The 15,667-nt window shown below is 47.9% G+C and overlaps 1 protein-coding gene across 5 annotated transcripts; it reads left to right on the top strand.

Moving 5' to 3' along the window:
- The first annotated feature begins 173 nt into the window (after window positions 1–173).
- Window positions 174–12,560, top strand: ARV1 (ARV1 fatty acid homeostasis modulator). 5 transcript variants are annotated; one of them, XM_037060232.1, is made up of 6 exons: window positions 174–432; window positions 1,873–1,992; window positions 3,954–4,107; window positions 5,466–5,690; window positions 6,442–6,624; window positions 12,300–12,560. In XM_037060232.1, the coding sequence occupies exons 1-5, from the start codon at window positions 226–228 to the stop codon at window positions 6,582–6,584; spliced, it is 849 nt and encodes a 282-aa protein (XP_036916127.1). In that variant the 5' UTR covers window positions 174–225; the 3' UTR covers window positions 6,585–6,624; window positions 12,300–12,560. The 5 variants fall into 5 exon arrangements, with proteins under 5 accessions (XP_036916127.1, XP_036916123.1, XP_036916124.1 ...); XM_037060228.1 differs by lacking the exon at window positions 12,300–12,560 and adding an exon at window positions 6,943–8,796; XM_037060229.1 differs by lacking the exon at window positions 12,300–12,560 and adding an exon at window positions 7,907–8,788.
- Window positions 12,561–15,667: the final 3,107 nt, after the last annotated feature.

Below are 15,667 nucleotides of genomic sequence, written 5' to 3' on the forward strand. Positions count from 1 at the left end.
TCCCAGACTTAACCCGCGGCTGACAGGTGGGCTGTGGAAAAGGGGCGGAGAGAGAAAAATCATTGCATCTTGGGAGTTGTAGTCCTGACTGACCCAGCCTCGGGGCCCTTTTTGGTTTTGGGACTACGAATTCCAGCAAGCACCGTGCGGCGCAGACTTTCCGGTCTGGCGTCTGACGTCTCCTCCCACACTGAATCGGAAGTTCTGGGCCTCAGTTGCGTAAAAATGGACACTGGTGGGCCGGGTGGGCTACGGCCCCGCAAGGGGAATGTGCAGACGGTGAATGCGGGGAAGGGGAACACCGAAGAGGTGTTAGCGACTCCTGCTGCCGCTTCCTCGTCCACCTGTCCGTACAGGTGTATTGAATGCAACCAAGAGGCTAAGGAGTTGTACCGAGACTATAACCACGGCGTGCTGAAGATAACCATCTGCGTGAGTTGTCAGATGTGGGGTGTCCTTGGAAAGAAAATGGCGCGGCGACATTTGGGGACCAGTTTATCCCAGCTTTTTAGGATGATAAATAATCGAGTTTCAGGGTCTTCTAGTCCAGTCTTCAAATGGATGCTTGGCAGACGTGTCCAAGGTCTGTCAGACCTTCGCACGAACACCTGTAGTGATAGAGAACTCACTACCGTACACTGCCTTTCTCTCGTCGGTCGTGTTTGCTGGTGAGGCCTAATTAACCCGGTGAACGGATCCGTGGGCGGGGATGGATGTGGGTGTTGTGCAGAGAAATTGAAACATTGGTTTAGGTTGATATTTGGGTTCACACCAAAGCTACTTTATTTTTAGATACCCTCCCTTTGGTGGACAAATGTTACCATTCTTACACGCCTAATCCATACTAAATTCTCATAAAGTACTGTTTTTTTCAGGGTTCGTCCATTGTGGTTATTGAATGTACAGTGTTGTGTCCAAAGCGCAGTGTAGACAGTGGAATACAAAACCCCAAAATAAGTAAAAATTCTGCTCTCAAGGTATTCGTAGTGTATTTATGGAGAGTAACCTTATGTTTAAAAAGTCACAAAATTGGAGGCATTAGCAAAGAACCTGTCCCATAATAGGTGGTCACTATATTCTTGTCCTGTTTCTGATCTTCTGGTGATTAGGGTGAAAACAGCCTTGTAGTTATATAGAAGGGAGTAGATGAAGTGTGAATGTGTTCCTGTTTATTGGTATAATCACTCAGGTGCATGCACCCTCAACTTGTTCCTCTCACAAGTGGTTTCCCTGGCTTGGAAAAATGTCAGCCTTGGTTAAATGTATCCACAGTACACACGTTTGATAGGAGTTGCTGAGAGCTCAGGAAACCTTGATTGGATAACCTAGGACCAGGTGGCACAGTCCAACTCTGTGCATGGAGCCCAGTATTCTCCAGTGTGTCTCCTGTAGCAGAGAGGTATTCTCAGTGTCATCGGAGGAAAACAGGCTTCTCCTGCTGTCTGCCATCCCAGTGTTGTTGGCACTGTGCCACATTCTTTACCCACTTGTAGCTCTCAGAAGCTCTGGGCGCAGGGTTACTTTTCTGAACCCTTTTCTCCAAATCATATTTCAAGAACCACAAAGCTGGAGGGCTTCTGGCCAACAAATAACAATTTATCAATGCAAGTACAATTTTTCTGGGATACTTTTCTGCTAAAATCTGTCTGTAATCCAGTATCTTTTTAGCTTAATATGAGATGAAAAGATTAATACTTCTAGTCTAGAAGATTACATTCTGAAACCAAGTCTTGAATAGATGAACAGTTTGTATCTGAATAGAAGGTTAAATAAAATACTACATGAGTCCAAAAGAGACTGCTGTGTTGAAATCCTTTAACATTTCAGAATGTATGAGTTTGCTTGTTCTAATGTTATTTTGCATTGTTTCAGAAATCCTGCCAGAAACCTGTGGACAAATACATCGAGTATGATCCTGTTATAATTTTGATTAATGCTGTTTTATGTAAAGCGCAGGCCTACAGGCACGTTCTTTTCAACACTAAAATCAACGTAAGTTGTGGATAATTTTGTTCTTTTCTAATTTTACTTTTCGAATGATACGTTTGCATTTTAAGAGAATAATAATCATTTTGGACAGAATTAAAAAACATTTTACTAAAAAAGAAATCCTAATGAGGGTGGGTTTTTATTTGACAATATGTAGAAATTTCTAGAAATAAGCATTGATTTTTTTTAAAAAAATACACTGTGTTTAGTGACTATTTAAGAATGTGGTCTTTGACAAACTGACGAACCATAATCTGAATTGCCTTCTCATAGGTTACCTTTTGAAATAGACACCAATTATTTTTAACAATAAAGTTAAATTACACCTGTAAGAAATAATCAAACATTAAAAGAATAATTTTTTTAAATATAACTTACTGCATTTTATACTCTACTCTTGGAGGAATGCATGAGGTGAGTAGCAACATTGAACTTAATCAGAGAAGTCCTAATTTATAAAGTTGGATTTATCAAAATATATATTTAGTGTATTGAATTATGAAATCTTTAAAAGTTTGGGTTGGACTGCCAGATAAAATACAGGACACCCAATTAAATTTGAAAATCAGATAAATAAGTAATTTTTAGTATATGTCCCAAATATTGCATGGAACATGCATATAAAAAATTGGTTGTTTATCTGAAGCTCACAATTGAGTATTCTTTTTTTTACTTGCTAAATCTGGCCACCCTAAGTCTGGGCAACCCTAACATGGACAGTAACAGTGAAACTTACTCATGCCTGTGGCCCTCCCCAAGTTAAGTAATCTGGGCACTTTTTAAACTACTAGAGCATTGATTCTTGAACTTCACTACACATCGGAATGACTGGAAGGGAGGGAGGGGGCTGTGGTTAATCCTTCCAAGTCAGAGCCTCAACCCAAACCAATGAAATCAGAGTCTTTGGGGATGGGGCCCAGGCATGCATATTCAGCCCAGCTCCCAGGTGGTTCCACAGTGCAGCCGAGAGAGCCAGTGTGCCAGCCGGAGCCCCTGTCCCGGGCTGTGTGGGCTTGCATGCACTGGTTCCACTTTGTCGTGATAAAGTTCAACCCAGAGAGAAACAGACAGGGAAAAAAAATAATAATTTTTGTTGCCTAGTAGTTTCTGTTTTGCTAAAATTTTACACCCTTTAGAATTTCCAGCTGATTTGCACCTTTTACTTGCTGTCTTCCAATATATTAATTTAGACTCATCCAGCCTAGGGGCATTTTTTAAAAATCCGTGTTCAAACTAACAGTTTCTTATACAGTATCATAGAATCTTCAGATTAAATCTTTTCTCTTTCGCTACTTCTACCAACCCACAAGTCACATAAATTCCATTCTTGATTCTGTCTATAAGACAAGTGCAGAAAATTTAATGAAGGGTGAACTTCTATTTAAAGCTGTAATTCTTAACTAGGGGTGCCCACTGAAATCCCCCCTCCCTCCAGAACTGTTTCAAAGTATGCATGTCTAGAATGTACTTCCAAAGACTCTGAGTCAGGACTGGGACCCAGACATTAGTATTTGAAAAAAATCTCCACATGTGATTCTGATGAAGACATTGCTAATGAAGAACCACTGGCTTACAGACTGAATACAAGTACACACTTAAATGGGCATTTCAGAATTTGAAAAACTACTAGGTAGGACATTTTTGTTTTCTTTTCAAGATTGTATTTATTTTTTAGAGAGGTGAAGGGAGGGAGAAAGAGAGGGAGAGAAACATCAGTGTGTGGTTGTCTCTCATGCAACCCCTACTGGGTATCTGGCCCACAACCCACGCATGTGCCCTGACTGGGAATCGAACTGGTGACCCTTTGATTTGCAGGTGAGCACTCAACCACTTAGCCACACCAGCCAGGGCTAGATAGGATATTCTTCAAAACCACAAATACTGTACATCCTGTGTCTTCAGAATACAATTCAGTACAGTGAATTCTTTATCTAATTGAATGGCACTGTCTTTTTAACTACCAGATGCATGGAAAACTCTGCATATTTTGTTTGCTTTGTGAAGCATATCTGAGGTGGTGGCAGCTTCAAGATTCAAGCCAGAACACTGATCCTGATGACTTTATCAGATACGCTAAGGAGTGGGATTTCTACAGAATGTTTGCAATTGCTTCTCTAGGTAGGATCAAGCCCTGCTTTCTGTTCTTAGTTAACTGATACTTGTTCTTGTGGTTACAACTAAGGCGCGTGGTAAAGGGAGCTAGTTAGTATATGACTCGAGACTTAATTTTCAGTTCTACCACTAACCTACTAAGTGAGTTTGTTCAAATTGTCTGCCTTCTTACTTTTTTATTTGTTTCCACACCTGTGGTATGGAAATAGTCATTATCCATCAGATAGATAGTATCAGTTTAAAGAGTTTCATAAAATACTTTGAGACATAATATTGTTGATAAAATCCTTAAATTTAAGTATAACTTTCCAATTTGAAAATGACCTGGGCCCCATCGTTGTTAAAACAGATTGGTAATTGGCAGGCATTACCCAACGTCATGTACTAATGCAACGTAAGGAAGAGTCGTACGTTAGGAATTGCTGTGCTTCAGAATTTGAGTTTGTGACTCGGGTCAGAATTGTGTGTTGTGTTAATTCCTGTGACTGTTTTATTACTTACTGGTTTCCATGCCTTGCTGCTTCTAAAATTCTTAGGAAACGTCGTCCAGCCCAATGTCATCTTTCTGGACCACACGGCCTCTTTTTTTTCTCTGTCTGCTGTTACTCCCTGGTCCTTTCGTCCAGCCCCAAGGTTTTAAAACTCATCTATATGCTGAGAATTCCCAAATGTACCCAGCAGTACTAAAAATACCCTTAAACATATCGTATTAGCCAAGATCCGGAACCTAATATAATTTTAAGCTTTAAAGCAAAGCTTCTTAAAGTTTCTGAAGGTACACTGCTTTATGACCTCTGGTGTGAATACTTCCTGGAAGGATAAGGAATTGCAGTCAAAGTGGTTAAAATCACGAAGGGAAGCTTTTAGTGGAGGCGACAGAGCACTCAAAACCTTGTGGGTACCAGGCACTCGATACACAAGGGAAGAATGAACAAGGAAGATGTCTCCCTTCGTAATTCCGAGGAGGGGCCCATCTTTCGGATGTAAAACCCTCCACTCCTCTGTGTATTCTTCCTGTGGGGATCCAGCACTTCTGTAGGGTGGGCCAACAGAATCCTACTTCCAGAAGGAACTTCAGAAAATTGATGATTACCGTCCGGGCAGAGTTACCTTTTCTTCAGTGGATGGTGAAGTATTTCATGAAAGAATAGTTGAAATATATTCCTGAAATTATACTAGAAGGATTTGACCCAAAAAGGCAAAAAAAAAAAAAAAAGAGGAGGAAGGGAAAAGATTTGACCTTGATAAAGTGTTTCTTAGTGAAGTCAGCTGACACATCGCATCGTGGGTTGTGGTTTATTTGTTTTGATGGGGATTTGTTTGGATAGGGACATTCTTATTTTTATTTCCCATTTCCTTCTTAGAACAAGCGGCCTTTTTAGTTGGCATTTTTACTTTCCTGTGGATAGAACGATCCATCACCACCCAAAAAAAGCCCAACTTTGTCCTGCTGCTGAAAGCCTTACTGTTATCGAGCTACGGAAAGCTCTTGCTGATCCCAGCCGTCATCTGGGAGCATGAGTACACACTGCTGTGCCTGAGGTTCATTAAAGTCTTCGTCCTCACATCGAACTTCCAGGCGATCAGAGGTACGTCGCGCTGTATTCTGTCCTCTCGCTCTCCACACACGTGAAAGCTTGTGGCCTTCCTTCTAGAGCACAGTTTTGGTATAACCTGTTAACCACGTGCATTCTCCATAGAACAAGGACAATGCCTAACAATTCTGTGCTTCGTACAGAGCACGCCTCATATTTGCTCAATTTAACCACATGCTGCTACGTCGTTTTCAAATGTTTTCCTGTGCATCGTCTCTGTCCTGTGGAATTAGCAGGACAGCCATTGTCACCTCCACTTCATCTGCGATCCGTCCAGATTCACACGGTTGGTGTCGCCCAGCCAGGGCGAGTGCCACTACACCAGGGGAGGGAGGCCCCTGTGTGTCTGTGTTTTCCCACACCTTGTGAGAAGCGCTACTTTGAATGAGCCCTTAGCTGATACTATCTGTTGTAGTGCCGGCGTCTAGTTAGCTGTGAAACTGGGAGTACCGGTTTTCTCTGCTGTTCTCTTTAGAGCCTTGGAGTCTCTATTTTATCTTCCCTTTCCTAGTGATGGGAACCCACCTTGGTTCCAGGAGTGTCTGTGTTACATGCAGACGCTTTGGTTCTCTCCAAAGGCATGCAGTTGGGAAGGTGGGAGGAGGTTGCAGCACAGATTGATAAGGACACATAAAGATTTTCTAAAAGCAGCTTTAGCTTACCACCTAATTTGCGTATCACTTAACAATGTCAGTGTCTCAGGCTTAGGCTCTGAGGAACTTACCAGCTGCCTTTCCTCCTCCAGTGACGCTGAACAGCACCCGAAAGCTCTCCCTCTGCGCCATCCTATGCGGCTTGCTGATGGAGAGCACCGTGGTCTACTTCTTCAGGAGGATGGAGTGGGACCTTGGGAGTGACTGCGCCATCTACAAGGCGCAGGACTTCTGAAGAGGGGCCAGGGCACCCCAGTGTGCATGTGTTCAGACAGGTACCTTCTCGAGTGAGACTGATGTCATTGTAGACAACTAGGGCCCTTCCACCAGCATCCCCTGGCCTCCAGGTGACACCCGCATCTGTGTCTTTCCTGCACCTGGAGCCCATCCTCACGACCCCCCTAACACCTCCACCCAACTCACTGCCCCGGGGTCTCAGACTCCGGAGTCTGTCCCACTGTTCTGCCCTTCCCAGCCGTCTGCTCCCTCCCTGCCGGCGTCCCTGCTGTGTGCTGCCATTTGGCGTCTAGTCCTGTGACCCTAGCTTCTACTTTTGACTTCTATGCCTCCCTCTTATCCACACTGCAACCTAGAGGCAGCTGCTGAGCCCCTTGAAGTCCACCGGCCTCTTGCCCTTCTGTCAGACTCATGACTTGTTAGAGCTGCTTGGTGAGTCTCTCCTCTGCTTTCTCTGTAAATCACGGTGACCGTCACTTGCTCGGGCCATGCCTGCGTAGGCAGAGACCCTCTGCCGGACCTCCGCCTTGTGGTCACGTCTAGCAGACCTCCCAGCGAATGGCCTGAAATCTCCCCCACACGCCTTCTTCGTGGGCCTGCCGTCACTTTGCTGAGAACGGAGGCTGTTACCAACTCCCCGAGCTCCCTTCTTCCCATCAGAACTTCTCTGACGGGGTGTCTTCCCTGCCCCGCCCTCCCTCCGGTCTCAGAGCCGCACTCAGCGTCCTCTCTGGGGCCCGGTGCAATCCTGTGCGCGCCCTCCTCCCTGCGGGCCCAGGCAGACTCCTGGGTCGCGGCGGTGAGTCGGGGTGTAGGGCTCCTGTGAGGGCAGGCTCAGGCAGCTCTTCACCCGCTTCCTCGCCTGTCACATGGTCCTCGCGGACAAGGCCCCAGGCCGTCCTCACCTCCGTGCAGTCTCCCTCCATGCAGAGAACCCTTTCCCAACACACTTTCTCTGGCAGCGTCCCTGGTCCTCTGTCACTCAGATGCCAGCTCATCACTCGTCATCTCCTGCTTAAAAGTTCATGACGACCTCCTCACTGGGCCTCAGCCCTGCCTGGTACCACTTCCGTCTCCGCAGAGCACCCCTCTGCTGTCCCCCCACGCTTCTCGCCATTTCTGGGGCCAACACAAGAGCTTTTCCTCTCTTCCCGAGGAACCGTAGTTCCATCCGAGCTTTTGTGTGGCCCTCCTTAATCTGGTCCCGAGCTCTTCTCCGCAGACCCGACCCTGCCCTTGTCCTCCACCAGGGTCCCCTCCTCTCAGGTACATGCCGCGCACTCCCCAGGGCCTGGCGTGGCCTCTTCTCCGCCCACCCAGACACAGTCTGTCGTCTTGGCGCCTCCGTGGAAGGAAGACTTTCCCCAAACCTCTTTGTTGCCACACACCCAGGGCCACCCTCCTCAGCAGTGGCAGTCCTGGATCTTCTGAGACTGTCCAGGGGCAGACGCTTTGCCCCTATCGTGATTTCTGGTCAGGAACACAAGGTCACCGTCTGTAATAGCCACTCAGAAGCCATTGTCCTCCACTACGTCAGCCCCGTTGTGTCAGACAGTGTTCGCATCTGTGTTTGTGCCTGACGCCCCCTGACTCCCCCAGGTCTGGTGCCGAGAGAAACCGTGGCTGAAGTCACCCTGTGTCCCCATTGTGCAGGGCCCGGCTTAGTGAGGATGTGGCGGCTGGTTTCAGCAGACTGGGCCGTTCCACAGACCCCTGTCATCACCCACAGTGTGTTCTTCACTGTCTGTGGCGTGACCAGATGCATCTGAAGGAGAGGAGGCAGTTACAACCAGCCTCCTCATTCCTGTCAAGTGAAATTTTGGATGTACTTCCTGAAAAAGAAGGTGATGCTAATGGCACCTGAAACTCCAACCTACAGCCCTCACCCCTGTGTATAGGAAACAGCCTAACCACGTACAGGTCCTTCCAGACACACACCCTCACACAAACACAAGGGGTGTTGTCCGCAACAGGTGAGGATTTGTACGTTACAGATCACTTCAGGTGAGCATTTAAATGAAGAGAGGAACATGCATTCATGGTTCACAGTAAAAATCTGTGTTTCAGCCCTGGCTGGGTAGCTCAGCTGGTTAGAGCATCGTCTGGATACGCCGAGGTTGCAGGTTCGACCCCCAATCAGGGCACGTAGGAGACTCACCCAGTGAAGGCATGAATAAGTGGAACAATTCAAATTGATATTTCTCTCTCTCTTTCCCTACCCCATCCTCACTCTCTAGAAACTTTTTAAAAATGTGCTTCATACCTCTGGCATTTTTATATCTTTTCATTTAAATGTTAAGTTACTTTAAATAACATTTAAAATAATATTTTGTATTCTTATAACAATAGAACTTTGAATAAAGTCAGAATAAACTAACTTTAAAACAATTTTTCAGTTCAGTGTCTTCCCCTGTAACTGTGTTACCTTTCAAATTGGCTGATCCAGAAATAACTAACTAAAAATAACTCAGTTGTATACTTTACAAAGGTGAATTAATCTCAATGAAGCTGTTTTTACGTAAATCAATATTACCTTCCCCCTTTTCTCTCGCCCCGTTTCACTCATTAGTTCCTTTACTCATTATTTACTTATACATTAGACAGAAACTACTGAGCACCTACTATATGGGCGTCAGACACTGAATACAGTGGTGAATAAGACATGTAATTAGAAATATGAGCAGCTAATTGCAGCCCAGTGTGATAAGGGTAGGGTCCTGGGGAAATACAGAGTGGGAACACCTGCTCCAGTCTTGGGAGCTGAGAAGGTCTTCCAAGAAGGAGGGGGAAGGAAAGGAACCTCCCCGTGTCCCTGGTAGTGCGCAGAGTCCGAGGGCAGTGTGTGTCACGTGTGTGCAGGGAACTGAGAGGTGATACCACGACCGGGAGGTGTGGGCAGCGGGAGTCCTTGAAAAGAAAGATACTGGGAATTCGTGTAAAAGTCAGATTATGAAGGGCCTCGTGAGCAGTCATTTATCGCGAGGACAAAGTGAAAGCCGCACGACCAGGTGGGATGACCCCCCCAGACCGGCATGGGGTGTTGACTGCCAGATGGGGCCCGTGCCTGATACGGTGCAAGCAGGTAGCTGGTTCAAGGGCATTCGACTGAAAGGAAAAGCCAATTAGAAAACAAGGAGTCGACAAAATGACATAAAATGTACTACACAGATCATAACTTTCAAACCTTTGACCTTCAACTCAGACCAGTGAAGAGAAACTTTGCCCATGTATAAATGCACACTCCTTGCCAGTCTTTCCCAATCACCATAAAGGTATTTGTTCCCTATTTTTAAAATCGAGTGTTAGATACTTCTGGGTGCAGCGAGGTGCCCGGGAGCAGTGGTGAGCTCGTCTGGCCCGGCTCTGATCTTCGTCTCCATTTAGCATGTTCTCTATCCCCTCGCTCCTGGGAGCCAGAGCAGCAAGGGTGAGAGCAGGGAGAAGGCAGCGGGGCTGTCCGGTGGCCAGGCAGTCGTGGAGAAAGTGGCCCCTTCGCCCACTGCCCACCTGCCCGCCCCCCACGCAGCTCCTCTTCTGTGCTGGGAGACACCCTGCGCGCTCAACACGGGTGAAGCAGGTCATGTACAAATGTTGAAAGGGTTGTACAGGGAAAACACGTAGCCACCACCTACATTTTAGAGTTCTTAAGTTTTGCCCTTTTCAAACGAGTCTATGTTTCTGAGACTGCAAAACTGCTCCGTTACCCTGGGAGTTATAAGGTAGGTTAGCAGCGATGCTAACACTTAGAATGATGTCTGTCTTCCGAGCCACCCCTCTGCCCCCAAACCGAGATGTGGTCTAACAACGACAAGAAAATGTGTTTATATGAAAATCCACTTGAAGGTACAGTAATTAAATCCCTTTTTGACGTCCCCACTTCTCCTGAAAGGCACATGCCGTCCAGCCATCAGTCGGTCACACAGGGGCCTTGCTGACAGCCCGTGCTGGCAGTGGAGCCCAGAACCAGAGGGACCCAGCCTCTGAGAGCACCACGTGGCCATGGACAGTAACAAGGCAGAGGGAGGGACAAGTGGCCTTTTGTCAAAGAGTTTCCATCAGAGCCTCTGAAGCCCTTTGAGCTAAACTTGGAGGAAAACATCCTGGTGTATATATGAGCCAAAAAAAGAATACTTTTAGATATTTAAAATAAGACCAGAAATGACTAAAATTTTTTAAAAAGTATTTTTAAGTCAGTCTGAAGAGAAGAACCTGAAGCTTTGAATCAAGGGGTTTGCTCAAGGCCACAGGAGCATCGAGAGACAGAATTGGGGCAGAACCCTGGCCTCTGCTCCTGGTCTCACGGGGGAGGGCGGGCCTGGGGCCTGTTTTCCTGTGTTAAGGGGATAACTTACTGTTCTTCAGACACAGTTAGGAATAAAGAACAAGAGAGCTTTAATTAAAAGGGAACTTAATGGACTAAAACCAGGTTCAAATGTTAGTCCTTTGTCTCCAATGGATTGAGCTTCAGAAGAACATGGGCAGTGGGTTCCAATCTCCCCTCAGTGGGAAGCTGCAACCCTTCGGGGTTGCGTTGTGTCTTTCTGATATTTAACACGAGATCCAACCATGTCCTTTTGTTACCAAACCGGGGACACTGTCTAACGGGAAATGTTCTTAACCCAAGACTGAATTTAACGTGGTCTTTGGATCCTGATGAGCCCCCTGACGAAAAGCGTCACAAAAGCAAGACCCTCAGTACCGTACCCCAAACAGGATTTGATTCATTTATTCCTATTTAACAAATATTTATATATACTGTAACTCTGTGCCAGGCCCTGGTTTAAGGGCATTATCGTTACTAACTCATTAAATCCTAGAAGATTCCTGTGGACTAACGTCAACCCCAGGCGCCATCAGGCCATGTATCCCGAGGACTAGATGCCGAAAGGGCCGGTGTATTCTGCCAGCAGGTTGATCGATGAGGTCCTGTCATGGCACAGATACAGAGCTAAGGGGAAGGACACAAAAGCACCCAGAAATCTGTACTAGTTTCCCGTAGATGCTATAATAAATGACCACAAGCTTGGTGGTTTAAAACAACAAATTTATTCTCTCCCAGTTATGGAGGGCAGAAGTCCAGTCACTTTCCCTGGGTCAAAGTCAAGGTGTCGGCAGAGCCACACACCCTTCAGGGGCGCAGGTGGAATCCGTCCCCCGCCCCTTCCAGCTTTCCGTGGCAGCTGCTGTTCCTTGGCTCGGAGCCACATCGGTCTCTCGTCCATCTTCCCAGTACCACCTCGTGGACATCTGTGGTGGCATTTAGGGCCCAGCAGGATAACCCAGGATAATCTGGTGATCTTGAGATTCCTAACATAACCACATGTGCAAAGGTCTTTTTTTCAAAATAAGGTAACATTTACAAATTCCAGAGATTATATCCTTGTCCCAGGTATCTTGGCATGGGCAGGGGGGGTACATTTCTCAATCTACCCCAAAGTCACCTGGCTAACAGTAGCCTGTCGACACACACCCAAACACACATCCTCCCAAGTTGAGTAGGACGTGCCTGTGAGCAGACTCCAGGGCAGTACAAAGAGCTCTCTGAAAAGTCCCTTGCAACACAGCCACCTGCCCTTGGGGCTGTTGGAGCACACGCTGTGACTGGGTGGGAGTGACAGAGGTCTACATCAGCTGGGAGCAGATTCCGTGTAACCCTTCACATTTTCTTGCAACCTGTAAAGAATGCTGTTCTGACTCTTCCCATGTTTTCCAGGAATCACCTTGCTGGGACACGGTGGGCAGGGAAATGCCAAGGCCAACACCTGCTCTAGAACTTGGCATTCACCACCTATCTCTGGCCTTCATTTGACTTCAAGGTCAGAAAACCCTGTTCATATTCTGCAAGCCAACAGGACTTGTCCCTCTCCCAGTAGGTGCTTCTTGGGCCGATTTCGCACACAGCTTCATCTTACCTGTCCTGCCCTTGTGTTCCCTTTGTGCTGATTTCTAAACCCACTTTTAAAAAAGACTGCAACTTGCTGCATTGTGTGAATTTTTACAAAGCAGCCTTAAATAGTTTTTGGAACAAAGAGGGTATATAAGTCCCATCGACCCATTTAAAGGACGTAACTGCACAAGCAGGCCCACTGGGGTGCCCCCCGCCCTGCGGGGCGTGCTTCCGTTCTTCCATCAGCAGCAGGGGCTGCCGGGTCAGCTTCCAGGGCTCCTGCTGGGTCTCCTCCAACTGAGGTCTCAGCCGTGGAGATGCTGTGGTCTGTGCACCAAGCCTGTACAGGTTCATGGTCAATGACAGTCATTAGGGTGTGTCTGATAGAAAGTCCTTGAGAGAAGTCGTGTGGGGCAGATGACTACAGGCGCATTGAGAGGAACTTGTCTTCCCTGGTATTTCTGCCAGAAAGGCCAATGGGGACCAGCCCACGGAGGTCCAGTGCCCCATGGGGGTTGCTGGCAGCCCTGTGCTGGTGAGAAACAGTAACTTAGAGCTGAGCCGGGTGGGAAGCAGCCTCCTCACCCCCCGACCTCGTCATCTGATTGCTGAGGCACCTTTGCTTATGGTGGGCTCCATCAGCAGCGTGCCCTTTGACCTCAGATCCCTGCACCTATCATACCACGGGGCTGCACTTGGGAATCTCGTTGGAGCTTCCTCGTCTCTATCCCTGATGACAGTCTAAAAACCATCTTAATAATCTCTTTCACTCCTCCTCCCCAAGCCCCACTCTGACATCTTATCATCCTGACAGGAGGAGAAAGGAAGGGACTGAAGGGTAAGGTGCTCTCCCGCAATGTTCCGGAACAGAGCTGCTCCCCGCAAGGGAATTGGGACATTTTCTCAGGCTCCGTGGTGACTGTGGCTTTAACCGTGTCTATTTCTTTCATCCTCACCAGAGGATGTGTTTTGATTTTAAAGAGACAGAAAGAAAGAAACATCCATCATTTGCCTCCCATACCCGCCCCCGGACTGTGGATCAAACCAGCAACTTTTTGGTGCACAGGACAATGCTCCAACCAGCTGAGCCACCCAGCCAGGGTCACCCATGTCTGTGTCTAACACAAGTGCCCCTCCCGCCAGAATCAACTGTCCCAGTAACAGTGGTTTCCGAGTTCCTGGGGCCCTGTTCCCACCTATCACTTACTTTCACTAAAGCTCTTTGTCTCGGAGATAAAGCGGGAAGCAGGGAAAGGGGTCCTGCTGCCTGAGGTTGGCCGAAGTCATTATTCTGTTGATACTGCCCCTCTAGGGCTATAACTCTGCCCTACGATTGCCTCATGCTTTAATTTCCCTCATGTTGCTTCGTTCGTGCATTTAGTAAAGGTTTCACTCCGCATTCTGTAGGCACTCGCCTTGCTTGTGCTAGTCCCTCAGGGGGTCAGGAGAACCAGACAGGAAACTGGGGATGTAGGGACCTGTCCTCAGCTGACCGGTGGCCAGAGAAGTGAAGAGAGAGGCCATGGGCTCTCACCACATTTGGCTGGAACAGAGGCAAAAGGCAGGCCGTCGACACGTTCTCCACAGCCCATACTAGGTGGCCCTGCGGCCCACACACTCCCCAGCATTTTCACCCAGGAAGCTGATCTAGCAGGTAGGTGTCAGCCGTCCTTCAGGTGTGACTCCCCTGTCATCTTTTGACGTAAGCCCCACCACCTGCAAACAGAATGGGCTCAGATACAAACCTCTGAACTAAGAGTACAGCCTTTCAGGAGAACAAGAAGACTGGGCATGCTTGGGCTTTGCGACCAGTAACTTTCCTTCGGGCCTTCGACACAGAACATGAACCGCACGGAGACACCAGCTCTGCTGTCTTTCAGCCACGACCTTAGGCAGACTACTTAACCTGCATCTCGTTACAGAAATGAAGTAGTCCAGTGCACAGCACTGCACGTGAAAGCCTTTGGAGACTCTGCTTCTGGCAGGCCGTCTGCCTCACGGAGACCTTCCCCTTCAAGCCAGCTCGGAGGCTGTCTCCACCAACACCCCCAAGGATCTGTTGGGTCTCCCTGGAGGCTGCAGTGGCCCATGGTTCCTCCTGGGTGGCAATAGTGACCTCACCTATTAGGTGGGGAACTGTCCCATCTGCCTGTGCTCTTCATGTGACTTGTCCTGCGTTCTCCATGCCTGGTTCAAAGGGACCCAGAAAAGAGCAAAATGAATGTTATTTGAACAAATGGCATCACTCTGGATTAGGAATGAAAGCAAGGAGCCGGGCTGGTTAAGTGACTGCTAACCGAGCTTTTCTAAAATCTCGTTCGTTCAGCCTTCACCAGCTAACACTGGACACCTTACCCTCTACCGCACCCTGCTGGCCACTGAGGAGCAAGACAGCCCCACTGGGAACTGACAGGTAACGATTTCCGCCAGGTAGCAGTAAGGGGCGCCAGCTGAATTTGTTCTCTAGTCATCTGTGGGGTCTTGGCAAGGAGTGTGGGTCAGAAAACATTTTATGATCTCGTAAGTTTTAATATTCCTTGCCAAGCGGTATTTACAACAGTACATTACGTCTGGAGTAAGAGAAAGTTTGGGGTGATTTTTGTACAGGGCGCAGCAGAAGTAAAGGCCTGCTTACCTGCGGTTGGTGGGGTACGTGAGTGTCTCACACGAGGTGGACAGCAATTCGGACATTTCACCTAAAATGATGTGGTGTGCTTGAGTGGGATATTGTTATGTTATAGAATGACGTGTTTGATTTTGTAATGAAAAGGGGGGGTCGTTACTTGTGCCCGGCCCTGTATACTATCTCAAATGGAACACTGAAACCCACAGTGGTTCTGCCCTGGAGAAGGCCCGTGCCTGCCCTTCCCAACAGTAAGGGCAAGGCCCCTCGCGCGCCTTCGTCCCTTGTGCTCCTGACTCTGACAGAATATCCCGCAATAGCAGGAGGAGGCACGTTCTATGAATCACGGCAGTTCCAGAAGAGCCAGGAACGGCAGACCAGGGGGAGCACACACCCTGAACCAGAGGCACCCACAGCCGGAGCCAGCAGCAAGCTCACACCCGGCGATGGTGAGCCTGTTCTCAGAGGCCTGGCCCTTGTGGCTGTGCTGGGGGGCCAGGGGGCCAGCCAGGCAGTTCAGTCGTGCAGGGAGGTACTGCAGTAGCAGAGATGGCCCTGGGCTGACATACAG

The sequence above is a fragment of the Sturnira hondurensis genome, unplaced genomic scaffold (assembly GCF_014824575.4).
Source record: "Sturnira hondurensis isolate 20B ecotype Veracruz unplaced genomic scaffold, ASM1482457v3 Scaffold0011512, whole genome shotgun sequence".
NCBI classification, from domain to species: Eukaryota; Metazoa; Chordata; class Mammalia; order Chiroptera; family Phyllostomidae; genus Sturnira; species Sturnira hondurensis.